We start from the raw sequence: 27,374 nt of genomic DNA, 5'->3' as shown, positions 1-27,374 counted from the left end.
GATTTGAACCATTTTAGAACATTTCCTGTTTACCTTAGCAATACCATGGGTCCCTTATAGACCACAATTAAAAATAAATAAAATATTGATGTTCTAGACAGAAATTTTATTCAGATACATTTAAAAACAATACTTTATTGCATTGCACTGTAACTCAGGCTGTCATCTTTAACATTATTGACACCATCGTCATCCAAATTAGAAAAGTAATATTTGATGACCTCGTCACCAGGTAACAGGCACAACTACAACCCACAAAGGCAAGTCATGTCATCTTCTTGGAATCGTTGCTTGAAGTGATTGGCTTTAGCCCTTTGAAACTAGAGACTGTGTTACTCACAAGCTGTTCAAATAAGTAATCAGGTTTCAAGTTATCTATCGCTTCAAATAGTAACCTGAGGAAGAAAGAGACATGGTCACAATGTAGTGTAATGTAGAGACCTGCACGGGCCGAATTTTTCGGCCCGAGCCCAATCCAGCCCGAAGGTACCTAGGCCCGGCCCAGCCCGGGCCCGAAATGTTTTGAAGATTTTCGGCCCGGCCCGGCCCGATAAGTTTTCTAAAATTCTTGGTCCAAGCCCGGCCCGGGCCCGATAAATTTTAAAAGTTTTTGGCCCGACCCCGGCCCGATAAATTTTTTTAAAAAAATTAGCTCTAGAACCAATCTTTCTCAAAATTTAGTACTAAATTTGACCTAACCCTCAGAAACATTTTCTAAACTCTGGTTCACAACCTCACGCTTGCCTCCCGAATGGTACCATTGCCTCCTAGAACTTTGTCTATCATCGAGAGAACAAAAACTCCATTCCCTGTAACAAACATCTAATTTAATTGATTTTTAACATAAAGTGAAGATGGCAATATTGTTTAGCGACAGGCAAAATATTCCCACCCCTTCTTGTTATATTTTGAGTTCAGTGAAGGTCAAGATCAGAGCTCAATTTACCGCATAATGCCTGCAATCCTCTATAGTGAAAGTGGAGCTGCTAAGCAACACAAACTGTAAATAGCTATTCCATCCTTTGTAACATTTTTCACGGACACACTTCTTCAACGTTTGGCTTTATTCCAATTATCGTTTAACGAAAGTCAATAATTATTAAAGAATAACAATTGATCGGCCCCAGCCCGGCCCGACCTGAAGAAAAATCAGTGTCGGCCAGCCCAAGCCCGGCCCGGTCCAAAGAAATAACAGTGTCGGCCCGTCCAAGCCCGTGCAGGTCTCTAGTGTAATGTAAGAGAACTTTATTTTTGCTACACACCCAACTTACTTTATAATGTCAATAATGCAGTAATTTTCGGAAACAATATATTAGTAGTTTTTGCCATTTGTTGAGCATTGTGTAAACTACTAATTTTGCTCGTTTGGTAAGAAGAAATAATAATAATAATAATTGTTTACTTGCATGGGTACTACCTTGGGTCCTTTTACGACCCCAGTGGTAAACAATCATTTTCTTACATAAAAGCAAAATAAAAGAAAGCGATATTTTGTATTCAATATATTAAACATACAGGAGAGAAAATGCAAGAACAGAATTTTAAATACTCATGTCCATTTAAGAGATATACTACATTCTCTCTTGTGTTCGGAGAACTTCAGCCCTTACGATCGTAGTTTAGTAGATTTCTATACCTTTTCGTCTTGCAATGTACAATTATAAATTTTAAGAAGAGAAAAAATGGTATACATAGGGTCAGTGAGCGTAATTATGAGACCCCCTCGCTGATCTTCAACCACTGTAGATAAATACAAATTAAGAGCACAGGCATTTAGTAACATCCTTCACAATGCTCTGTCAACATTTTTATGTTTCAGTTTACAAAAGTTTGGATTTTACTTTTTTTTTTTTTTTTTAATAGCAAACTCATTAAGAAAAATTTGTTTTGAAATTTGAAGTCCTACCATTAAATTGTATATCTACTCGTGCGGTAATATCACTATTGTGAAACCAATGGGTGTTGGTGGAAGCGTGATAGGTCAACAGCTACAGGTTAAGTTGAATTTGTCCCATGGGCTTTTGTTTCAGAGTTACAATTTTTTTTTTTTTTTTTTTTTTTTTTTTTTGTTGTTGTTGTTGTATCTCATTTTGATTATATGGAAACTAATTTTGAGACGCATGCTGAAATATGTCTCTGTATCCTAGTATGTTAAGTTTCAAAAAAGTTCTATTCTGTGGTTTAGGCAGTCCTATAATCTTGTTTCGTAGTAACTTTCAGAATTCTAGACCTACATTATTTTGTTGAAATGGCCTAGCTATTAAAATAGGCAAGCTCTACACTTTGAATGAAGGAAATTGGTATCTAAGGTTATTGTTTCACTTCGAGTTCTAACTGCATCGTATTTATGCGTATTTGCCCAAGTGCATTAGGTAAAAACATCTTATAGAGAACGTCGGGCGAGAAACCTTTGAACTGTTCACTAAAGATTAAATATATTTGGGTAAGTTGTCTGTTAATAGTGTAATGGTGTCGGGAATTGGACGAAGTCTTATGAAAAACTTATAACAAAATCTATTCGTATTCGTACGTAATTATATTCTGATAGATAAGTTAGTAAAGACGTAAAAGTGACGAAGGTTATGTGGCTGTCGTTTGCAGAAGTACTGCTTAAGTTAATTGTAGCTCACCAAATTTTTAAATATGACTAAACTTTGTATACTAATACTTGTTCCGCTCCTTCTGTATAGGATTATCTGGACCGCCGGGTGCAGGCAAGTCAACATTCATTGAGGCAATGGGGAAATTTCTCACGGAGAACGGGTATAAGGTGGCTGTGTTAGCTGTTGATCCATCTTCATCCACCACAGGAGGTAACCACAGGGTCAATTTATACTTGTACTTACTTAATCAATGTACTTAAACTAGATTTTTTCCTGGTTACAAATAAAGTTATTTAGTTTGTCACTAATATAGCATTATGACTTATGATTTGGGATTAAGTAGACTTGCGGGATCTGAATCGTATATAATATATATTAATCTTGTATAAGTAAAGCCGGGCACACGGACATATATACAAGGTGGACCAAAAGTAGGTATACACCCCTGCATTGATTAAGTATAAAATTCTGGTTTATGAGTTTATTTGCTTCGGCTTTTCGGAGCTTAATATGTAAGTAAAAACACATTAAGAACAAATAATAAAGAAACTAAATCTACCTGATGAATAACAATAAGAAATGATATAAAATGCAGTACGGTACTGTATACCTACTTTTGGGATACCTTGTATTAGTATGCAAGGAATCGTATATACATACACACACATATATATATATATATAATGTCCTCGGTATTAAAAGGAGGTAACTGACATTTTTGACGAAATTGAGATAAGTGCATTTTTGAACTTGAAATAAAAGACCCTTTCATCATGTAAAACGGTTATAACTACAACCCAATCAATCTAGAGATACCTAAAGATATAACTGACACAAAGGTAGACTGTGGTTCTGTAAAAAGTGTATAAGTGGCAGATGTCTCCTTATTACATATTATCATTATAACTTTGTAACCTGCAAAAAGGGGATAAATACCACTTACCATTTTTTCGCTTAACTTTTCTCTCATCATTATCTAATAATTCCCCAGCAACCAGAAATGTTTGGTTTGTTGCCTGACGTTGAAGGATATGCAAAATGAAGGTGGTAATATACTTTTATCCACAGTAGTACAACCTGATCTATTTACGTTTACATTTTATTATTTTGCTCACTTTAGTATCCTTATAGTTACTATGTAAAGAGCATCCCTGTGGTAAATACAGATTGTCAATTTCTTTGCACTATTGTTCCAGATAACCATGAATTTGGCCTTAAAAACATGTTACGCAAAAAGGAGATATCTACATTTTAAAAAAATGTAACCGGAAGGTATCTGGGACAAAAACTCCTCTTTTCTTTTTTAAATTTGTGAGTTTTTGCCAATAACAAGTGTGACTCAGTAGTCTGTGCATTATTATACCAGATAACGATGCATTTGACCTAAACAAATATGTTATGCAAAAATGAGGTAACTATATGGACAATTTAGAAAAACAAATCTAGCCGCGAGGCACATGTTGCAAAAGTTCCTATTTTTCCTGGAATTTGTGTGACTCATTATGCAGTAACATTTATATAAGTTTACAGTTGTTATGACTCATACATAATTTGGAAATAAGCAATGTCAACCTATTTGGCCTTCTGAAAAATTTATAATTTGTCAGTTATCCCCTTTTTCAAAATAGTGACGATATGTATAGGCTATATGAATATTCAAACTCTGCGCAAAGACAAGTTTAGTAAATAAATAATCCATGCAGTTCTTTGATAGTATATTTCTTTCGTTGTTGAAAGCGTTTCATTACTGGAAGGACGTTTCAGAGATGTTACCTTCGTTGCTGAGAGAATTTCATTATTGGGAGCACGTTTCAGAAATATTTATTTCTTACGTTGCTGAGAGCATTCCATTATTGGGAGCACATTTCGTAGATGTTTCTTTCGTTGCTGAGAGAATTTCATTATTGGGAACACGTTTCAGAAATATTTCTTTCTTACGTTGCTAAGAGCATTCCATTATTGGGAGCACATTTCAGAGATGTTTCTTTCGTTGCTGAGAGTTCCAATATTGGGAGCACGTTTCAGAAATATTTCTTTTTTACGTTGCTAAGAGCATTCCATTATTGGGAGCACATTTCAGAGATGTTTCTTTCGTTGCTCAGAGATCCATTATTGGGAGCACATTTCATAGATGTTTCTTTCGTTGCTAAGACAGTGATATTATTAAAAACACGTTTCAGGAAAGTAAAATTAAGTAATGCTAATGCCTTTTGTTGTTTTTATGACAGGATCATTGTTAGCAGATAAAACGCGTATGCCCGAGCTGTCAAGAGATCGAAATGCATTTATTCGCGCGTCTCCCACTGGAGGGCATTTAGGTGGAGTCACTCGATCAACTAACGAAGCTATTGTGTTATGTGAGGCTGCTGGCTATGATATAATATTTGTAGAAACAGTGGGTGAGTATACCATATGTGAAGTGTGCTTTACATACCTTTATCCCTTGATGGATTTTTGTGTATGGATTTTTAATTTATGGATTTTCTTTTTTCCTGAATGTCAAGATTCATACAATGAAAACTAACGTTTTTGTAACTAGCACATAAATGCGGACATCGCTAGAAAGTTATTTAAGAGAGGAGCAAATTTAAAGAAGTCCAGATTATCTGTATTTTTCAGTAGTAGTTTCTGCCTTTTCCACCCCCTCTACAATGATTTTTTAAATACATAGATAATGTAACTTCTGGACAGATGCAATGTACGAAATTCTGAGTGCAGTACACTAGAGGTAGAAGGATTGGAGGTTGTAAAGTGAAAAATTGTTCCTGCAGCACCACCAAAACGTGGATAACGTATTTCAAGACTGCCATTTCGCCGTTCAAGATAAGTTCCGCAGTGGGCGCTCTCCAACTTAAGAATGACCTGGTAACATGTGATGCTGTTCATGAACTGATTCTTCAGGATAGGCGAATACCTAGATTCTGAACATCTCGCGGGATCGTATTGGGTTCAGTATGTGAAGGGGAAGGCCGTAGCGTGAAAAATAAATTAATTATTATGCAAATTGAATCAAAATTTAAATAAATTTGAATATGCTACTCTTGAAATGCTAATGTTCTGAAAAATATGTAAATAACTAGCTAAGTCGGTAGAGCTTTTAAGTTTAAAATGTCGGTAGAGCAAAATATGTAATATAAAAGATAAAGTAATTTAATGAACAAAATGAGAGTAATTTAGGATAGCATTTCAAATCAAAAGAGAGAGACTAAGTTCCAGGTCTACTGTTTCTCCAGGTGGTTAGAGACAATACTAATTCTCACTCCCACAACAACACTTGGTTGTTGGGAGACCGCATTTTACCGGACATTGACAACTCCAGGGCAGCTGAAAGGAAAAACACGATAATATCACACTGATCACATACCTTGTAAGACTTCCTGTGGAGAATGATGTGCACACGAAATTCATTGGATAAGCTTTTAATTAGGTGTAATAACACACGCAACAACACTATACACTGTGACTTACAATAAAAAAAAATAATTTTGAAATTTTCAAAATTGTTTCGCCGAAACGTTTGATTTTTAAACTAAGATCTTATTTGTTTGTATTAAATGTTCGTGCACGCTTTATCGCATCTTCAATGGTTCTCCTCTTCTCCTGGATGTCTTCCTGGTCATCTTCTTGCTGCTCCCGATGGCTCTGCTGTTTTCCCTTTTTAGCAGAACGTAGGTCCCGCGGAGGTCACGTTTTCTTCCACATTGAACATGACAATACTCTGCTTTCCTCCTGGTTTGTCTCCAGTCGAATATTCAGAGAATAATAAACAATCTCTGGATCTTGTGTCTGCGGTGGATCTTGGCACAGGTTGTTTCGCCTAACCTAACGCGATCCAGCCTGTTAGGTGGCTATTGCTCGACTAGCTAACTTTATCACCCTTATAGAAAAAGGGAAGATGACACTATCGGGTTCGCTTCACGGATTATAATATCCTGCTCATATATAAAAAAAAATGTTCGTACACCACTGTGCTGTACTAAGCGCACACATTTGCAAAGTTCGTCGTGCAGGATTATGAACAAGAGATACTATATATACACATTTTACGAAGAATATCTGAACTAAGATATATATTGACTATATGTATGATTAATAGTATAAGTATTTACAAAATGTTTGCGTACATAGCTCATACCATGAGCTTAAATGTTTGTAGCTAACACTGTCTCTTAGTATAACAGAGACACCAATTTCTCTGTTCGTCAAAACCCGAGTTTTTCTATGCGAGCACACGAAGAGTGATACCTCTCTCCCGATCACCAGACACGAATTGCCTTTCTTCCCCCTGCCTCCTTGGTTTTGTCAAAACCACCTTCCACATAAAAAGATGGGCTCGCATCACAGCTTTTGCGAGTCTTAGACGGGGTGAAGTGGGGAAGAAAAGGGGTTGCCTACAGAGGTCATTGTCCCCTCTGACCTGAATTTACACTTTCATTGTTTCTAATGTACATCATTTAAAATTGTTAATAGATACTCGCAAACTGATGTATCTACAGTGTAGCTGAAATGTCCAGCTTTAAAATGATGCCTAGCACTACACTAATCATGTTCTTATTAAAATGTATTTCACGTTTTTCTCACCAAAATTGTTAAATTTTCAGCTGATAACACACGCTGCTCTCATGCAGACCTGACGGTCCTGACACCTAGCGGGATTTCTCCGCGACCACTCACCTGTGTGAGGGGTTGCTATGTGAAGTTGTCATATCTTCATTGTTTTTGTTGAATTAAAGTGTTTGTCAACATAGCACACACGAGAATTAACACCTATATACAAGAAGACAGCTTATTTGTAAGTGTGACATGCTGTCATATATTAAAAACATAGAAATTTTACATTTTCTCCCATGTTGGTGCAGTTTCTCCCCTCAGGACGTCGCCTGCTAACATAAACGATGTTTATGCTCTTACATCTATCATGCATTCCTTCCATGAAGTACTGCCGGACTTGCCGTCCTGTACTAAAATAAGCCTTTTTTGATACGACACAAAAATAACACAATACAGCGACTAACCTAAGCTATATTCTACAATAACGAAATACCAAGAAAATCTTTACAATATTGAAAGAATTGTGGAAGTAAAATTATCTACAGGGGTGAAGGATTCTACATGGAATGCTCCGTTCCTCGGTTTTTCTCCGGTGAGGTGAGGGGAGCTGCGAAATTCGAGGTTGGATTCTAGCTGGCCGAATTTCCGTTGGAAGGGACGCTAGCTGCTCAAAAAGTGTTACTTCTGGCTAACTTCTAAAATTATCACACCTCTTTGTAATCGAAGTTTCGCATGTACTTACGAACTCCAGCAAGCAAACTTAAACAATGGCTGTTCCCGACTTGGAGTCTACAGGTACACATCGTCTCTGACCATAGTAATTTTCCCATATGTATTTATCACAGGTTTATGCACACTGAAGATTCATCCATATTCTCTTCTTTCTAAAAATTTTAGTTAGCAACCCTGGACCAGCTGCACTTAAGTCTTGGGTGTTCTTTTCCTTGAGACAAAGAATCTCCCAACTTTGTTTTTTTTTTGCTCTGTGTGCTGGGTTCATGCGATGTACCGTCTAGCTTCCTAAGATTTCCAAAGCATTGCTTTCTGCACATATTATTCTCAATCGAGGTGTTTAATTCAACTTCTATCTTGATTTAATCCTTACCCTTACATTTATATAACACACATCATAATAATAATAATAATAATAATAATAATAATAATAATAATAATAATAATAATAATAATAATAATAATACACACAAAAATGAAATAAATTATACACAATTACTTCCACAACTAATCCTTTACTTATTCTATCTTAAATGCAAATTAATATACGGAAAGTGTATGTGAATATGTAAATTTTAGGCAAAATTAATTATATGCACATCACGATTTTAATATATTTACATAAGCTAATGTATGTACGTTACAAGTATCACCAATATACTGGACATGAGCAAGATTTTAGCAAAGCGGATTCCGGAATGTTTCAACAGTAATCAGAAGAAGGAACAAGTTGAAACATCCAAGGCAGTTTTGACGCGTTCTGAGGCCAGTGCCCCGCAATTTTTGGTCCGGTTAGTGACTCCTACCCCGGAACTATAGTATCACTGGCATTATGGTATCCTATTGCACCAGCCGCACGAGGCAATTAAAACAAAACGCCGTGAAAAGTTGTCCAAAGCGTCTTGTCATTTTGAATGTCAATTGCCCAGCTCACATGTTGCACGTTGTGGCCGCGAAATTGAGCACCCTGGGATTTCAATTGTGCAGTTTTCCCTATTCGCCTGACTTTGCTCCCTCTGATTACTATTTGTTCCCAAACTTGAAGAAAAACCTCAGGATCATCATTTGAGGACATCCCTAACGTCCAACATGCTGTGGAAACCTGGTTTCAGGCTCAACCAAAGGAATTTTATTTACGAGTGTTAGGAAAAGTGCAACATACATGTACCAAATGCAAAATGCAGCAGGCTCAGGGGGAATGTAATTTCTCTTCTGCAACTCATTTTTTTCTGTAGGCAAAGCAGGAACGTTTCAACACTTCCTCGTAATTGTTGCACTTATCTTCCTACAGAAAACATGAACTTTCTATTAGGTATTTTTTTTAAATCTCCAATATTAAATGTGAATCGTATACCATTGGCAAGTATAAGACAACAAACTAGTAATAATTAAAAAAAAAAAAAGTGCTCGGTGTATTCGGTTTGTCATCCCGTTTACCTCTGGGGTAATGCACTCGAAATTATGTGAATTTTATCTATCTAGAGAGACTCGAGTTCGATTCCCGGTGAGGTCATTCGGTCGGAAAAAATTTAACAGCTTCTTCAGGCCAGCCACGCTGAGAGAGGTTTTTTTTTAGGTTTATCTCATTCATACCAGATAAATGCCTGGATGGTTCCTAACCTGCAAGTTTTAGGTTGCTTCCTTCCTTTCCCATATCTCTGGATGGTGTGCTCGTCGAGAGACTTCAGCCCCCATACGTGACGAGCTAAAACAACCATAGATGCCGAAAGCCCAGAAATATGATTCCTAATTCCTTTGCCCACCAGAAGTTACATTGTATCTATTGTATTTAAAAATTAATTGCTATGCTGACTAACTTTAGTAATTAATATTCTTTCATTCTTCTTTACTGGTAACAATTTTTCCGTTAATTTACCTTCCTTTCTTGACAAAATAAAGATGGATTGTGACCAAAAAAAAAAAAAAAAAAAAAAGTAATTATATGTAAGCACCACAGTACGGAATTAATGTATCTTCGGTTTTTATTTTTCCATTAAAATCGTCTTTAAAAAATTTGATTTCTTCATAAGTAGAAGCTTTGCTTTGTTATAATTAAATATAAACTAATTATTTGCTGAGCAAAACTATATATTTTCATTAAAATTAAAAAGAGAAGAAAGATATCTTAGCCGTTGTATGTATATGCGATTGTACAGTTATCCTGTATCACATAGTGTCTGATGAAGCCAAAGAGTTAGTTGGCGAAACCGTAACACGTGTTGAATTTTAATGAAAATGTATAGTTTTGCTCAGCAAATAATTAGTTTATATTTAAAGTTGATTTCGTATTATATTTAAGTCGTACTGTATTTAGGCACGATATATTTTGTTTAATTTCGTTTTTTTCTCTCTCTCTCTCTCTCCATACAATGAAGTGCGTATTTGTTTAATTTTGCATGCTAGCAGACAAATAGATCGCCTCAATCTACTGATAGAAGCTATAGGGCACATATTCATAACAAAGCAACTTATCTTGTGCCTGTGTGTTTTTCATTTAATTACATATTTACTTCCTCTTTGAGAGCGTAATCGTTTTTACTACCTTATCGGATTATTTCCATTACATCTCTTGTAGTATTTGGTCTCCTACTCTGGAGAAATTGTTGTTTATAGGATAGCAGATACTACAGTTGGAGATGTAAAAGGAAAGAATCCGGTAATGCAGCAAAAATTGTGTTGATGATATTCTCAAAGAGGAAGGAAATATCCAATTAAAATAAAAACACGGAGGTACAAGGTGCAAGGTGTGATCAAAACGTACGGTGAATGTAGTTCCACAGTGCCATCTCTCGATGTTGTATCCATTTCAGCTAATAAACCCGGTGGCCTAAACCTTTGGTACAGTCAGTGTCGAGTTTGAACGAGTTATGACATGTTAGTTGGCTTCCAGAAGCAGAAGAGTGACAACGTTTTAATAGTGTCTGTCGAACCCCAACTTTCAGTTTTATTTTAAGGTGCAAAAAGTGTTAAAAAAGCTCACAAAATGTCGTGTATGGCGATGAACCGGTGGCATTGGAGAGTATTTACAAGTGGTATGAGCGATTGAAAAGCGGCAAGGAGTCGGTTGGAAACAAGCAATGATCGAGACGTCCTTCGACGTCAAAAATAGATGAAAACGTAAAAAGTGGCACAAATGATTTGTTCAAACAGACGAATGGGTATTGGAGAGCTTTTCTAAGAACTAGACATCTCGTATGGGTCCGTGAAAAGCATTTTAACCGCCGATTAAATGGGCAAATGGCTTCCTTCTTCACCACGAAAACGCGCCGTGCCACACCGTGGTTTTGAACCGCGAGTTTTTGTTCTTCCCAAAAATCAAAGCCCTGCTTAAAGAAAACCATTTTGACACCATTCCTGATATTGAGAGGGCCACGGCAGAGCAGTTGAATGCCCTTTCAAAAGAAGCCTTCCAGAAATGCTTCCAGTCATGTATTCAACGGTGGGTTAAGTGCATTACTAGCCAAGGACATTACTTTGAAGGAGATTAAATCAAATTCCATGTAAGCTTATTACTTTGTTTCTAATAAAATTATTCACCGTATTTCATGATCACCCTTCGTTAAGTTGCTTTAGTAGATCGCCACTGTTTTTATTTCTTCCTTGGATTCTTACTTAGTAAGTACTAATGTGTGAAAACAGAGGAGTGTTTTGATCTTCGCAATGTAGTTAGGCTTTCTACTTTCAGGTGTCGGACAATCCGAATACCATGTGGTTGATATGGTAGACATGTTTATCCTACTGCTACCCCCGGCAGGAGGGGATGAATTTCAGGTAAATAACTGTTGATCAAGGGTGGTGTTTTGTAGCGACTGAGATATTAGGCATTATATCAATATTATGAAATCCATCCAACTTCTTAATGTATTTTGAAACAAATCGTACAGTATGTTGTAAGGGACTAATACATACCATTACTGTTCTCGCAACAACAAGATGGCTCTGAGTGGGTAGTATTCGGAACTGTCCAAACAGTTGTATGCTCTTACTAGTCACATTGTAACTTAACGTGTCTCCAAAGACGTTGCCGTATTTTTGGTCACCTTTTAACTGTGATCAATGACTTACACATGTGGGCCGTACACATTGACCATTTTGCTTTTTCCTCTCCAGCTTCGGCACCAACGAAAGGTAGATGCCCGAAAATGACCACAGTGACCAACTCCTGCATATGGTTCATTCCTTCTCAACGGAAGAAGAAAAAATTTCTGCTGAAAGTGTCAAATAACAAAATAACACAAACCATTCGAGTTTTCAGGCTACTTTTTTCTTCGCCAAAACATTTAAGACATTGCATTCCTTTCTCAAGTGACAGAGAAGATCAGCTTTTACTCACCCCCTATTCTGGCCGAGAACTATCAAACAGTTCGGATTTCTCGGAGTCACCGCATTTCGGAGAAAATATCTGTTTCACTACCATGTAGTGGGAGGAGAAGGCTAATAGGTCAGTTTTCTATACCACCCACTAAGACTTTTAAGCTTTTAAGCTAGAAAATAACATGTATTGTCTGATGCTGCTTTTTCAGTATATAATTTGTAATAAAATAAAAAAGTAAAAACGATTAAAAGGAATTAAAAAGTTTTAAGAATTCTGTCACATTGGTACTTAATTTGTGACTTCACTTCATGTTTCCAATTTTCTTTAAATGTTTCATGTTTCTTTGAAGGATGTGATCTTCATTCTAAACTCGTTTAAAACATTGAGATAACTTCATTTTGTTGTAGGGCATAAAGCGTGGTATAATGGAACATAGTGATGTTGTGGTGGTTACAAAATCCGATGGAGATCTCGTTCCCTCAGCTCGTCGGATTCAACATGAGTATATGTCAGCTGTAAAGTTTATACGGCCACGAGCTCCTGTTTGGAGGCCTAAGGTACAAAACTAATGTAATTCTTGCTTGTGTATGTTAAATGGGGGAAAGTGCCTTTTTTCACGCCTTATCCTCGATATGTGGATCTCATAGAGTGACTCTGAATGGCTGAATACAGATCTCATGAGTGAAAATGTATGTTTAGCCAAGGAGCTTTTCATTTTATTTATTTACAGTGAAACCTGTTAACTTGGCCACCTGGTTATCTTGGCCTAGTTCGTCTTGAACCTGCGTTTTCCCATAAGAAATTCGTTACTTATTACTCTATAAGTTGGCCACCTGTCTATCTTGGAAGTTGGCCACACTGAAGCAATGTTTACCCTATGATGATAATGATAAATTTACCTGTGTATCTTGGCCACGCAAAATACAGTTTTGTTATTTTTCTTAACTCTTTCGAATTCCCATATGAGAGCCAGATGTTCTGTATTTGTGACTGGACACAAAGAAGCATAGATTTGCACGATTTGTTCTTGGAGGTCAATGGCCAGAACACTACCCTCATAAAGGGATAGTGAAGGAAGGTGTGAATAAGAAAAAGCACGTACAGGAATTCAGGAAATGGTTGTACGTATTTGTTTACCCTGTCTGTTTTGGTAAAACCATTAGCTATATCAACTCCTCTCATCAGTGGGGAGCTTTAGTAATTCCGGAAAATTCTCAAGGTTAAAACTAACCATCTCAATTGTCAACTATTGGCACCTGTCGGCTTGTCAAAAGATAGCGGAGTTTTTGAGGTATTAATTCCCTGGAGATTTTCTCAAAACATCTTTTGCTCCGAGGGAAACACTTCTAGCTCATTAACAAGTAGTAGTTAACTACAATATTAGAATGTGCATATCTGCCAAAAAGAATAAAACAAATACGTCTAGAATGAACCACCATTCAGTAACAACTGAAAAGAAGTCATATAAATTGCATATGACTTTCTCAATTTACAACTTAGCTTTTCTTGTTTTCAATCTGAATAACTCAGTGTGCTATAATATCAATTTCAATAAACTGCGTACAAACTCTTCTATTTCATGGTTGTTTGTGTTATTGTGTTTTCAATCCGAATAATCCAATGTACCAGACTAGTTTTCAGGAAGAGAAAGGTATGCATATATATTAAACATACTATAGTTATATTTTCTAGTACTGTATATTTTTATGATTGCTCTATATACATTATTAAGTAGCTGACCACTGCTTATTAAAATTTTACAATCAAGTAATACTAGAAATCCTATTCTGAAAATACACAAATCACACTTATTTTCTGTAAGTTGGCCACTTTTAGATGGAACCGATGGTGGCCAACATAGACAGGTTTCACTGTATTTGTTTTAGTTTAATATCTCTGATTATGCACAAGGTTAAGGAAGGCGGTGATAATGATGAGATGGCTGATAATGATGGAATGATGAAAGTGAGAATAAACGGAAGAACTGTTGCAAATGTAAATGTATATGTGTATTAAAGATTTGCTAGAAAAACCTCCGTGAAGGACGAATCTTTTCCGCAATAGTGAAACATTAGTCTAATTTCTGATACGGGCTGAAGGCATATTGTCTTATATTCCAGAACAATTATTTGTAATATTAATAATAATAATAATAATAATAATAATAATAATAATAATAATAATAATAATAATAATAATAATAATAATAATAATAATAATTCATAGCCAGAAAACGTGAGTATGTAAAAATTAAAAACAGACAAGAATACTGAAAGGTAAACAACAGGTGACGTGTTGGAAGTGAAAGTGAAAGTGCGTAGTCTTGTTATGTATAAATACTGAACCTGGAAATCACATGTTATCCTTTATCCTTTGGATCTTGGCTGACTTCCTCTTAGAACGCACATCAACAGTCACCACCAATATGGTCTTTTCAGCTGGAATAACGTAAGTTTTCCTTTCATTATTCCTTGCTAGATATTTTGGTTTTGACCAGGCTGATTATGATTTAGGATGGTTTCCCGATAGGCAAAATTTATTGTTATTTCATTATGTATGTTGTTTTCTTAAAGATATATTTCCACTATACTACCGATACTCTCATGTTAATGAGATTATGTAGTTTAAATTTTAAGTTAGATTTGTTTCTCGTCTTTACCTGTTTTATTGTTTAGCAGTAAACACAATTTGTTATTTGTATTATATAAATGTTCGTATCACAAAAAGGCATAAAGATAATTTGAATGTACTCTTTACTAATACCCTTACATAAAGAACATTCTCGTTCGTCCATTTGTTTTGTAAATCCAATATACAGCGTGTTTCAAAACAACAACAACAACGTTTGGGAGGTGATTTCTAACACCAAAATAAGACAAAAAGTATAGACCAACCTGGGTGCACAAATGCTTCCTTTCGGAGTTATAGGCTGCCGAAAACATGAAAATATTAACTTTAAAGGTCCATAGCTCCAAAACTATCGGACCTACCGAAGTCGAGTCAAGACGTCACTTAGGAACTAGCATGTGCCCTATCCAAATGTCTGAGTTTCAGAATCCTGTGGTGCTTCTGCAATAATTTTTTTAGAGGTAGTTGTTGAGTACTTGAAATTATATGCCTGTAGCTAAACGCCCTCTATAAAAATTGTTGCATAAGTACCTTAGGATTCTAAAACCTGTATTTTTGGATAGCGCACATATTAGTTCCTAAGTGAAGTCGTGATCCGACTACGGTAGGTTCCATTGTTTTGGAACTATGGACCTTTAAACTTAATTTTTTCATGTTTTCGGCAGCCTATAATTCCGAAAGGAAGCATTTGAGCACCCAAATTGGTTTATACTTTTGGTTTTATCTTGGTGTCAGGAATCACCTCTCAAACGTTGTCGGTGTTGTTTTGAAACACCCTGTATAATTGTCAATTAAAGTACTATAGCTAGAATATTACCCTTATCATTTCCTTAATCATTTTAACCATTTAATTATTAAAATCTCATTACTTTTAAATCAAGAGAAACAATCTTAATTTTATAAAGTACAATCTATAATTTTATAAGGTACGACACAATATTTACATATAAATTTATTTATGGAGTAAAGTGCCCAACTCAGCTTCATTGCGATTTTAGGATTTAGGATTAGATTTCTGGGCTTTCAGCATCTATGTCCATGTTAGCCTGTCACTTATGAGGAACGACGTCCCTCGACGAGCATACTATCGGGGGAAAGGGAAGGAAGAAAGAAGGAGAGAAGGAAGGAAGCGACCTGGGACCTATATGTTAGGTACCACCCCGACATTTGTCTGGTGTGAATGAGTGAAACCTAATTCAGGATGGCTGGCTTGCAAAACCTTGTAACACTTTTTTTGACCGGTAATCGAACCCGGGACCGCTTGCACCAAAGGCGAGAGCGCTAGCGTCGTTGCGATTTTACTGCAGCTATTCTTGGATAGTGATTTTTAAGAAAAGTTATACTTTATAAAATAAAATTTTTCGTTCTCCATATATATTAAACAGTTTTAACTTTTTTTAGATGAAATAATTTTCATGGTAATGGTGAAAGTTTGTAGCCAAGACAAAAATTAAACACGATAAATATGAAGCGTGCATATTACATTGCTCCTAAATATTTCCCATATCCGTTGAGACATCTTCTTATCCACTCAAACCTTTCTTATGGGTACTGGGCCTATACAGGTCTGCAGTCATCTCCAAAATGGATTGAACAAAGCCATTGAAGTTCCTCACGTATAATGTAGTCAGAAAGTGCCTCCACACATGTGGACCCGTTACTTGCAGAAACGGTGTGAGCAGATGGAAAAGTATATTGATTGTAATGGAAAATATTTTGACAAATATAATATACAGTAAATTCTGAGCTTATGTGGTCTGAGTGGAGAGCACCGACTATAGGAGTCAGAAGGTGTTTGGCTGTTCTTGGAAACGGACTGGGTGACATAGTGGTTAACGCATTGGCACGATATGCTGGAGGTCCCGGGTTTCAGTCCCGGTACAATCAATCACTTTTTAACTCTGTATATTATTGGATTCGTATCTACAGAGAATTTGGTGTGTAAAAATAAGTTTAAATCTCTTGTTTCCTTTTTTCATAATATATGAAACCATAATCTTCAAAAGGTGTTCTTATCCAGTGTATAGATGGACAACACTGGATTGTCCAAGCACAACAGCTAGGCTGTGGTACAAGTTATTAGGGATGGTCTTTTTCGAAAAATCTGTTTTTCGATTTTCGGAAATTTCGTTTTTCATTTATCGCTTTTCGAAAAATATTTCGTTTTCAAAAAATTTTTCGTTCTTTATTTTTCGTTTTCGAAAAAGTATTTTTCGAAAAAATGTGGCCATCCCTACAAGTTATGTGGTCTGAGTGGAGAGCACCGACTACAGGAGTGAGAGGGTGTTTGGCTGTTCTGGGAAGCGGACTGGGTGACGTAGTGGTTAACGCATTGTCACGGTATATCCGAGATTCCGGTTTCGAGTTCCGGTCTCACTCTTTGTATGTTCCTGGTCCATTGTGTTTGAATTTTGAGTACCTATAACCTTTCGATGTTAAATCAGTGTTTGTATTAAACATTAAAATTAGTTTTTTGCGTGCAGTGTTGTACGAAAAAAAAGAAAGAAAAGAAAAGAAATTCAAAGCACAATAAATGGGAATTAAATAATCAATCTGGAGTCTAACGCTTGTAGTTTATTGACTACTTAGAACCAGTCTTTACTTCAGATATTTTTGGAGAACTAAATTCCTTTTTTTTTTTTTTTTTCCTTTCTTGTAAAGAAACCTAACACTTACAAGTATTAATTTGGACTAATTTTGATGTTGGTATGTATCTTTCATGTAATAATGGCCGAAATTTTCAATCGAAACACCCATTTTTCTCAGTACCGTTAAAAACAACGAATTTTTAAACTAAGTCTTTGTTGGTAAACGAACGACTACTTAAAAAGTGTTTTACGAATACGGAACAAGTTATAAAACTTTGTATATTTCTGTTGTGTGTGTTTGTTGAAGCGAGCGTAAGCGAAGCTTCTACTATTCGACTCGATTGGCATTTGTGTGTCTGTCTGTCTATTCCACGATAACTCTCGTAAAGCTAACCCGATTTTAACGAAACTTGGTGTGTACCTTCCTTCAACATGCAGAAATAATCCTGTTGTTTAGGGTTGCAATCTATCAAGTATAAGAGGAATGAAAGGGGCTAAAATTCATTCCATGATGCAAGTTTGCACATGAACATGCAAAACAATTTTCCAGTATAAACTACGTAAAAATCAGAAAATCTGTCACGAACGAAAGAGTGTGTTCACCCCACCTTCCCACCTCAATTTCAAAAATACGTTCCACGATAATTTTTCCTGTAAAAAAAAAAAGTTTCATTTTAGTGTAATATGTTCGTATGTGTTGTTAGAGGCTTTTCAACCATCTCCTCCACAGGAAGTTAAAATAAATAAAGAATAAAATAGTGGATTTACTCCCTCGCCCCCCCCCTTTTTTTTTAAGTTCCACGATAACTTACATGAAATTCACTCGGTTTTGACAGTGTCTTATTATATATGTTCTTTGACTCTTCTCCGTCAAAAATGAGCGGTGAATTCATCCCCCTCCCTCCATCATGTGTGATGGATTACTTCCAACACTGCCCCCTTCCCCTTCTCATTTTAAAAATACGATCCATGATAATTTCCGTTACAACTGTTTGATTTTGGTGTAACATGTCGTACATTTCCGTTAAGGCTCCCAATCATTCATTCTGCAGTAGTAAAGAATAGAGTAGTGGTACTATCCCTCTAGACTTTTTTCGAGTTCCACGATAATTTAAAACTCATTCGGTTTTGATACAATATCATATGTATGTTTTTTGTCTCTTTTCCGTAATTCTCAGTACTTGGGATTAAAATCGGTCAGGAAATGAGCGTTGAATTTAGCCCCCTAATGTAACATGAATTACTCTTCCCCCTCTCAATTAGAAAATACGATCCAAGATATCACATTTTGATCCAAAATATTACATTTTCATGAAATATGGCAGTGCCCGCGGCGGCTTAGTGGTCTAGCATTCATCTCTGGTGTATGGGGGTCCTTGCTTCGATTCCAGCTCGCACCAAGTGTGCTTTGTGGTGGGCAAACACCGTGTATGGGGGGTTTTCTCGGAGTTCTCCCGTTTCCTCCCACCATTTTGTTCATTCCACCATTTCATACATTTCCCATCATCGTTCCTTTAGCCTAGCCGGCATAACCATGGGACGTAAAACTTAAAGATTTGATTTGATTTCATTTTATTTCATGAAACATGGCGTATGTTTTTCACAATCCATTCCCATTACTTGGATTTAAAATCAATTTGGAACGCAGAATGAATCATTTCCCTCACCCGAGTTGAAAAAAATATAGGATGTTACGATAAATTTCATAAATGTTATTCGATTTTAAGAGTATGATGTATGTGTTTATTGAGTATTTCATAATCCCCACTCTTGTAGTTGAAACCAATCAAATACGAGCACTCATTTAACCTCCTTCTTCTCTCCCCCCCGAAGTTTAAGTAAAAATTGTATGTTAATTTTTTTTAAAAATAAAATTTATATATGGTCTATTTTTTGTAAGAATTTCCAATCGTTTCAATTGCTTGTAGTTGAATGAGAGAGCGAGTTGTTCTCAATTTTGTATAACATATTTTACTGAGCATTTATTACAAGCACTCAGATTTTTATAGATAGAACATTGTACGTGTTTTTATTGAAGATTAGAGACTTACTCCTATAGTATGGGGTTCTTATGAGTGGGAGGGAATATAGCTTGCTTTAACAATGCATGTATGAAAATAACCTTTTTCTTATTACTTTTGCGTATTACTTCAACCAGGTAGTCCGAGTGTCTGCATTACAGCGTGAAGGTCTTCCTGAGTTATGGGAAATCATGCAGGAATTTTTTAACGTGATGAAGGAGTCAGGAACTTTCTTCGAACGAAGAAAACGACAACAAACAGTGTGGTTGTGGAACCATGTTACTTCCATGATATTGCAGGTAATACATGTGAACAGATAGTTTTCAAGTAATAACGTGGGTCTGTGAGTAATTCCTTCTTCTAGATTAAGTTGAAGTAATCAGAGGTTTGGGAGAGCTTCATATAATTCTTTGCTCTGTCAATACACAACGGTACGTAGTACCAGTATCTATATCCCTTTGGAGTTCTAGGACCTATTTTTAGGTCCTAAAGTAGTGTCTGTATTATTCGATTGAAAAAAGAACCAATAAAACTTTTTACTTCGTCTTTGACGTCATAAGTTTTTTTAAAAGCCTATTTTACTATTTTTTGGCGGGCTTACTTTTGCACCTGGAAGATTGAAATTTTGCACAAACATTCAGTCCACCGAGTAGTATTTATCATTTTTTTTTCAGATCTCTGCGTTAACACAGAGGGTCCAGAGGACCAAAATAATAATAATAAAAACGTTTTTCGCGATTTTCCTGCCTCAGATACATGATGGAAACATATAAGTAGTACCGTTTGAAAGGACGTTCTAGTCTGAAGAGAATGAAGTACGAAACATGATTCTAGGGTAAATAGGGATGTATCAGGAAATTTTTTACCTGAGATTAGGGTCTTTTTGAGTAATCTAGGGCATTGCGGGGATCATTTATAAATATTTTTCCCGTCCTTACTATTCAAGATGGAAGCTTGAAATTTTGTACACACCTTTAATACTCCCCTAATATTTTTCAGTTGACTTTCAGATCTCTGCGTTAACACAGGGGGTCCTGAGGGGCTCAAAATTAAAAAAAAAAAAAAAAATCAGAGAAAGATCTCGGTTTCCTTCAAAATTTCCCGTTTCTGGTATATGACACGGACAAGCGAGTGGTACCGTGTAAAGGCTGCTCTATTATGAAACAAACGAGGTATGAACCATGATCCTACGATAAATAGGGATGATACTGTAACCGCTTGACTGAGAGTCTATATAATTTACCTAAAATAGCCGGAATTTAAAACCGATATTCGGAATTTTTTTTTTAATTGTTATATCACTATACATTTTATATTTTTTGAATAGATGAAATGAATTTTTCAATTTAAATTGATCTGTAGACTAAAACAAGAGTATATTCTATTCATTTAAAAGGCAATACAATGAATAGATGACAGTATCTACTACTTTCTTCCCCTTGGTTAGATTTCGAAGATAGTAGTCGTAGTCAATCAGAACGCGAGCGATAACATTCATTATGTAGGTACTGATAGTTTATTTTTTCTTTCTCTTTTCATAAGGGACGTGTGCTAGGAGGTATGGTGACAGGAAGGAGAGGGAGGGGAAAAAGGAGACTACAGTTTATGGTCGATATCAAAACAGAAAAATTGTACATGAAGACAAAGAGGTGTTGCGGAAAGTGACCTACCAATAGTGACAGAATACCTATGATGATTATCTTCAGGGAAAAAAAAAAAAAAAAAAAAAACACTAGTTTCACTCAACATAGTAATAACATTTTTATGTGCCAGATGATTTAAGAATTAGCATTTAAATATAATTTGATATATTTTGGTTCTTATCGATTTTATGAGTTACTACATTTTTCTGTTGCTTTTGTATAAGTAAGCTGAAGAAACAAAGCTCTTATTTCATTTCTGTATCAATACCAGAAAGAATTAAATTAAAATTAAAGTTTCTGGCTTTGTAGTCCTCGGAGAGCTGCTATGGCCAACCAGAAAGGCTTTAATTATTAATGAACTTAATCTTAGTATAACTTCAAAAATGTGAAAAATTTCGTCACATATTTCTTCTCTACGATCCAGTTTTATATGTACAGGTGATTATAATTAAAGTCCCATTTTCAAAGTGCTGAAAAAAAAAGAAAAAAAAAAAACCTAGTCAGAATAACTCTAAATTTGAACTGAATGTACTTCGGTTTTTAATTGTCCTTCGGCCAAAAACAGCATAAAAAGCACATAATGATTCGGGTTTTAATTATCCGTAGGCCAGAAACAGCACATAGAGACCGCCCGCCTACAGTGCCATCTATTGATACACTTTGAAACTTCTTTGTTCTTATGCCATACCGTTTCCCCTTCTTCAAGTATATTCAGTTGAAATTTGAAGTAAGTCTGACCAGAGTTCTTTTTATACAGCATTTTCAAAGTTGTACTTTAATTATAATCACCCTGTATACCGTATATATATCTGGTATGCATATGAGATTGATTGTAATTGTTATGCATTATCAGTGTATGTTATGTGCTTGTCTTCTTTTGATGATGTTGACGGCAAAGCCAATGAATCAGTTAACATAACATTAAGGATACAAAGTAATGATGTATTTAAAATGTAAGTAAAAAGATACTTGTTTGGAAATTGCAAATATCCTACGGATTTATTAATGTGTGTCAGAGAGCAGTGATATTGCCCCATTTCAAATAATTACAAAAAAGAAAATATTGTTTGGAAACCCGAAAAAACTAAGGAATTCAAACTGCGTTGCAGAATACAACTACTCTTAATTTTTCTCCTCATTTATTGTCCAGTATAAAACTAGGTCATCTCTTTAAACACTTGGATCTTTCAGTAACACAGAGGAGGGAGAATATAGGAAGACATTTTGTTGTTGTGGCACTTCTCTTTCAAGACGTTACATACGAAGAGAATAGAGGAGAGGCAAACATGTAAAATGGCATTTTGCTTTTTTCTTAGAAAGACAGATCAGTGTAGTTTCGTTAATTGTGTGAAGTGAATGAAAAGACTGAACTGTATAGTTCTTTTCTCTGGAACAGTTTTCATTTCATGTAAAGAACTTCTAAGTGACTCACAAAAAACTACATATGAGAGAAGTATAAAATCGAACTTAAAACAAACTCATTCATTACATATCTACAAACTTTTTCTAAGTTCGATGCATTTTTTAAACGCTTCCCGATTCATTATTATAATTCTAGCTCTATCTATCACAATATTGCGAGCGGTGATGATATTTGATAAGAAACAAACAAAAGGCTAATACTCACCTAAAAAAAATAACAGTTTTTGTAGGTCACTTACTGTAACTAAGAAGCTTCGTTGCAACTTCTACTTCTTCATCTTTACGCATGGTTTTTCTGTTTTGATACCGTACATCAACTGTAGCCACCATACCCTCTAGCTAGGGTTGCCAACTTTTGAATATTGAAATACCGGACACCTTCCTGGAGTACATATACTCTTAAGATTGTGATATTATTTCTGTTCAAAAATGTGAACTGCCTGAAAGTGACTACACATAAAAGTGAGCGGTTCAAAGATCGAATTTAATAATTTTAGGTACTTTTGAAGCATTTATTAAACTAACTTATTCCAGTTTTGGTTGAGTCGGTACACGTAATTTTTGTAGTCTACCATCAATAATACATGATATTTAAAACAGAAAAGCAAATGTAATTGGCAGTATAATTATGGCATGTCCAAAATATACTTGAAAAATTAGTCTTACCATCTTCGCTGAGGATGGTAATGTCTCATAATGCCTACATATTTTTTATTGGATCTGGATGCATTATTTAATTGAAAGATGTAGCTGAGGATGAAGCAGGGCTAGCTGCGCTCTTGAAGATGTACTTTTGTTGACCTTTAGCAGTTCTGATAAGTTCAGTAAATTTTCCTACCTTCAACTCTTCAGCAAATTCTACTAACGACAGGTCGATCTCAAAGGGAGTTACAAGCTCTGCTTTAACCACATTCATCGACAAACGATTCTTTTCGTCACTCCAAAATAATCTCAATAGAACAGAGAATAAGACTAGTAAGAGAAAAAAAAATACCAGACATTTAACGTCCGGTTTTGAGGTACTGGGCACCGAAGAAAGAAGTCAAAAACCGAACTATCCGGTAAAAGACCGGACGATTGGAACTCTACGTTAGCTCATCCGTCATGGTACAGTTCTTTCTCAGTCAATGTCACACCTCGAAAGCTTCTAGTCTTTTTTAATCGCTTTTGCGTAATGTCCAAATTTTGCCCACACAGTACTTAGCTCTAGAAGGTAAATAAATATAAATTTATAGAATTATATAAGTATGTTTTTAACTTTTTTTATACTATATTTTAATCCTTTCATCTGAAGACAAGGTCTCCGAGAGGTCCTGAAACATCGTTGAGTATATATTAATGAAAGGAGGAACAACCGAATTTTTTACACATCAGATCCTCTGTAAGTCCGAATTCAATAACACAAAGAGTAAGAAAGTGAATGGCTAGACCGGGACTCGAACCCGGGATCTCGGGCATACTGTGCCGATGCCTTAACCAGTACGTTATCCAATCGGATTCACAGAACGTTCACTCTCTCGCTCCTGAAGTCAGTGCTTTCCACTCAGATCACATGGCTTGTACCACAGCCCAGCTGCAGTGTTTGACGTGTTCTCAATATACGGACACTAGATTGTCCAAGCACAGCAGCTAGGCTGTGGTCTGAGTGGGAAGCACTGACTTCGGGAGTTAGTGAGTGTGTGGCTGTTCTTCGATGCCGATTGGGTAACATAGCGGTTAAGAGCCTGATTTACTAAAAGTGATACCAAATATACCATTTTCCTTTTCCTTATTTATTATAAGTGAAAGGAGATAATGAAACGTGACTTACCATAATCATAGATAATGTTATTCTACAACAGAAAATATAAACCTGAAAAATTTTCAGTGTGGCCATCCATAGAAATTACAGTGCTGCCAGAATAGCATATCCTCCAAAATTTAAGTTAAGGCAGCGACTAGAGGAACGAACTCAACTGCATTTTATTACGTATCATATTGTTTTAGTATCCTGTGAACTACTTTTTAAATAACATTTATTATTTAATTTTAATAACTGTATATTAAAACTACTTTGTTTATTACAAACTAAATGCAACTGTTATTTAAAATGTAGTTCACAGGATTCCAAGACAACATGATATATAATCATATGCAGTTGAGTTCGTTCCTCTAGTCGCTGCCTTAACTTAAATTTTGAGGGGAAATGTTACTCTGGCAACACTGTAATTTCTATGGGTAGCCACACTGAAAATTCTTGAAGTTCATATTTTTTTGTTGTAGAATAATATTATCTATGATTGTGGTAAGTTGCATTTCATTACCTCCTTCCATTTATGAAAAAAAGGAAAAGGAAAATGATAAATTTTGTATCAGGCTCTTAACGCATTGGCACGCTATGCCGAAGAGCCCGGGTTCAAGTCTAGATCCAGTCATTCACTTTTTCAGTCTGTGTGTTATCATTGAGTAGAATTTGTGCATTGGAAAAGTTAGTCTTACTGTTTTCAGCATCATAGTGAAGAGCCGTTCTTAAGGTTGATTTCTATTATAACTAGAGGAATTTAAATTCTTTGAAATTGAAGGATGCCTGAAAAAAATAACTACGAAAACAGCATTAACAAATGAAAATATTACTGCTAAAGATTGATTCGTGCACACGTGAATTAGAGTTCAATCTTATACTCTCTTATGTTTTATACTCAACAGAAATGTGTATCATTCTATTTGAAGTCGAGTAATAGTATTGCCAATTGTTATTACTGTAAAGCTCGATTTGCAGATGTTCCTTGTATGTTTTAATTGTGTTTTCTTTTTATCAGGATCTGAAGTCACAACCAGAAGTGAAGAAATTAGTGTCTGAATTGGAGAAGAAACTGGAAGATGGTTTAGTCACACCTGGAAATGCAGCTGACCAATTACTCCATGCGTTCTACAACACTCAAAGGCAGTAGTTTGATTTTTTTTTTTATTTTTTAATTTTTACGAATAGAAAACATTGTTTTAAAATGATCAAACTATCAAGTTATTTCTGCTATAAATACAAAGCTCTCAGGAATAATTTGGATTTCATAGATATATCTGAATAAGTCTGTATTATTGAAATAATGCTGGAAATATACAACAACCTTATGGGAGAAATAATCGTATGTACATTAAGTAATTTTAATAATAAATGCGATATTTATTTATTTATTTCATGAGTTTCATTTCCTTTTATGTGACTCATGTAAAAGTAATGTTCGAATTTTAACTTCTAGATGAGTTATTTTACTATCTTAGCACATATTCTCAGCTTATTGACTTTATACGGGGTGTTTGAAAACAACACCTACTACAACGTTTTGGAGATGATTCCTGATACCAAGATAAGACAAAAAGTATAGACCAATCTGGGTGCACAAATGCTTCCTTTCGGAGTTACAGGCAGCTGAAAACATGAAAAAAATAACTTTAAAGGTCCTTAGCTCCAAAACTATGAGACCTACAGTAGTCGGGTCAAGACTTCCGCAACAATTTTTACAGAGGTAGTTGGTGAGTACTTCGAATTATATGACCGTAGCTAAACTCCCTCTATAAAAATTGTTGCCTACGTATCTTAGGATTCTGAAGCATGTATTTTTGGATAGCGCACATATTAGCTCCTAAGTGAAGTCTTGATCCGACTACGGTACGTCCCATAGTATTGGAGCTATGAACCTTTCAAGTTGGACAGTCTATAACACCGAAAGGAAGCATTTGTGCGCACAGGTGGTCTATGCTTTTTGTCTTGGTGTCAGGAATCACCTCCCAAACGTTGTCGGTATTGTTTTGAAACACACACTACTAAGTTGTTTGGAAATAAATGACCGAAATTCATAGTGGCTATATTAACCCTCCCTGACTTCCAGTGCAGTGTTGCAAAAGAGAGATTTATGAGTGATTTTGTTGGGCAAGTTCAAACTGGGATAGAATGCGGCAGAAATGTATCTTAATGTAGTGGGAGCATGGAAAATAGACTGAACTTAAGGGGATCTTATGCCTTTTACCACTGGTTTCTTAGTTCCCACAAGATAACATGTAAATTTTTCTTCATGAATATCTAACGAAATATGGTACATAACAAATTAAAATTTTCCATATGAATAGAGAAAATCAATAGAAATTAAGTAGTTGTTTCAATTTCATGCTTATTGACGTAGATCGCGAGTAATGAACTTTTTTTGGTAACATTGTAGTGGACTATATATTACATAGTGGTTGAAGGTATCTGCTCCAATTTGGTCTTCACGAACAGATGTGCTGCTGACAGGCAGAATTTCCCTCCCCCTCTCAAGTCCTTTTTCAGTGGGTGTGGTAGAACGCTCCGGGATGCCACCCTCATCCTATTTGTTTCCTTCGTTTCTGCAGAGCAGGTAGATTTTCTGGTAAACGCCAGAAAGAAAGAACACGACAATTTGAACTCTTTGCTTCTTACGATTTCCTGCTGCTGCATTAGTTAGTTCCAACTTTATAATAGCATTGCCTCAACTGTAAAAAAATGATACTTTGGGTAGTAGGAACAACAGTTCGATACAGATCATGGCTGAACTGAAATTTAGCGTTCTTTTGCAGCACTAAGTTTGTCGTATGAGACATTTACATGAATACAAAATACATAATTCCCTCTAGTCTAGTGACCAGGATTTGAAATTTGTGGCGGGTAGTTACTTCCGCTTCCTGGCAACATTATTCAAATTTTCAGGAAGTAATGAAAAAATCAACTTTACTTCAAGATCCATTTAACAGAAACGATGGACCAAATTGCCTGTGGATAAATATACGTAAGTAACATTTCAAAAATACAGCAGCTCTTCCCGTTGGTATAGTGCCTAGCTCGCACATTTTGGAGCACGGATCTCGGGTTCGATACCCGA

General features: G+C 35.7%; 1 protein-coding gene across 4 annotated transcripts in view; it reads left to right on the top strand.

Moving 5' to 3' along the window:
- Positions 1-25,668, top strand: part of LOC145662273 (methylmalonic aciduria type A homolog, mitochondrial-like) — a 77,076-nt gene extending 51,408 nt beyond the window's left edge. For 3 of the 4 annotated variants that reach the window (XM_081727662.1, XM_081727660.1, XM_081727663.1), the window contains exons 2-7: positions 2,691-2,813; positions 4,832-5,002; positions 11,572-11,657; positions 12,609-12,758; positions 19,576-19,737; positions 25,302-25,668. In XM_081727662.1, coding sequence (XP_081583788.1) covers positions 2,691-2,813; positions 4,832-5,002; positions 11,572-11,657; positions 12,609-12,758; positions 19,576-19,737; positions 25,302-25,433 — 824 coding nt within the window. In that variant the 3' untranslated portion in view covers positions 25,434-25,668. The remainder of the gene's footprint in view (positions 1-2,690; positions 2,814-4,831; positions 5,003-11,571; positions 11,658-12,608; positions 12,759-19,575; positions 19,738-25,301) is intronic. The other variant, XM_081727661.1, reaches the window with a different exon arrangement.
- The last annotated feature ends 1,706 nt before the right edge of the window (positions 25,669-27,374 follow it).

The sequence above is a fragment of the Thermobia domestica genome, chromosome 10, assembly GCF_964235325.1.
Source record: "Thermobia domestica chromosome 10, izTheDome1.hap1.1, whole genome shotgun sequence".
NCBI classification, from domain to species: domain Eukaryota; kingdom Metazoa; phylum Arthropoda; class Insecta; order Zygentoma; family Lepismatidae; genus Thermobia; species Thermobia domestica.
This window is presented reverse-complemented; position numbering and strand designations above follow the sequence as displayed.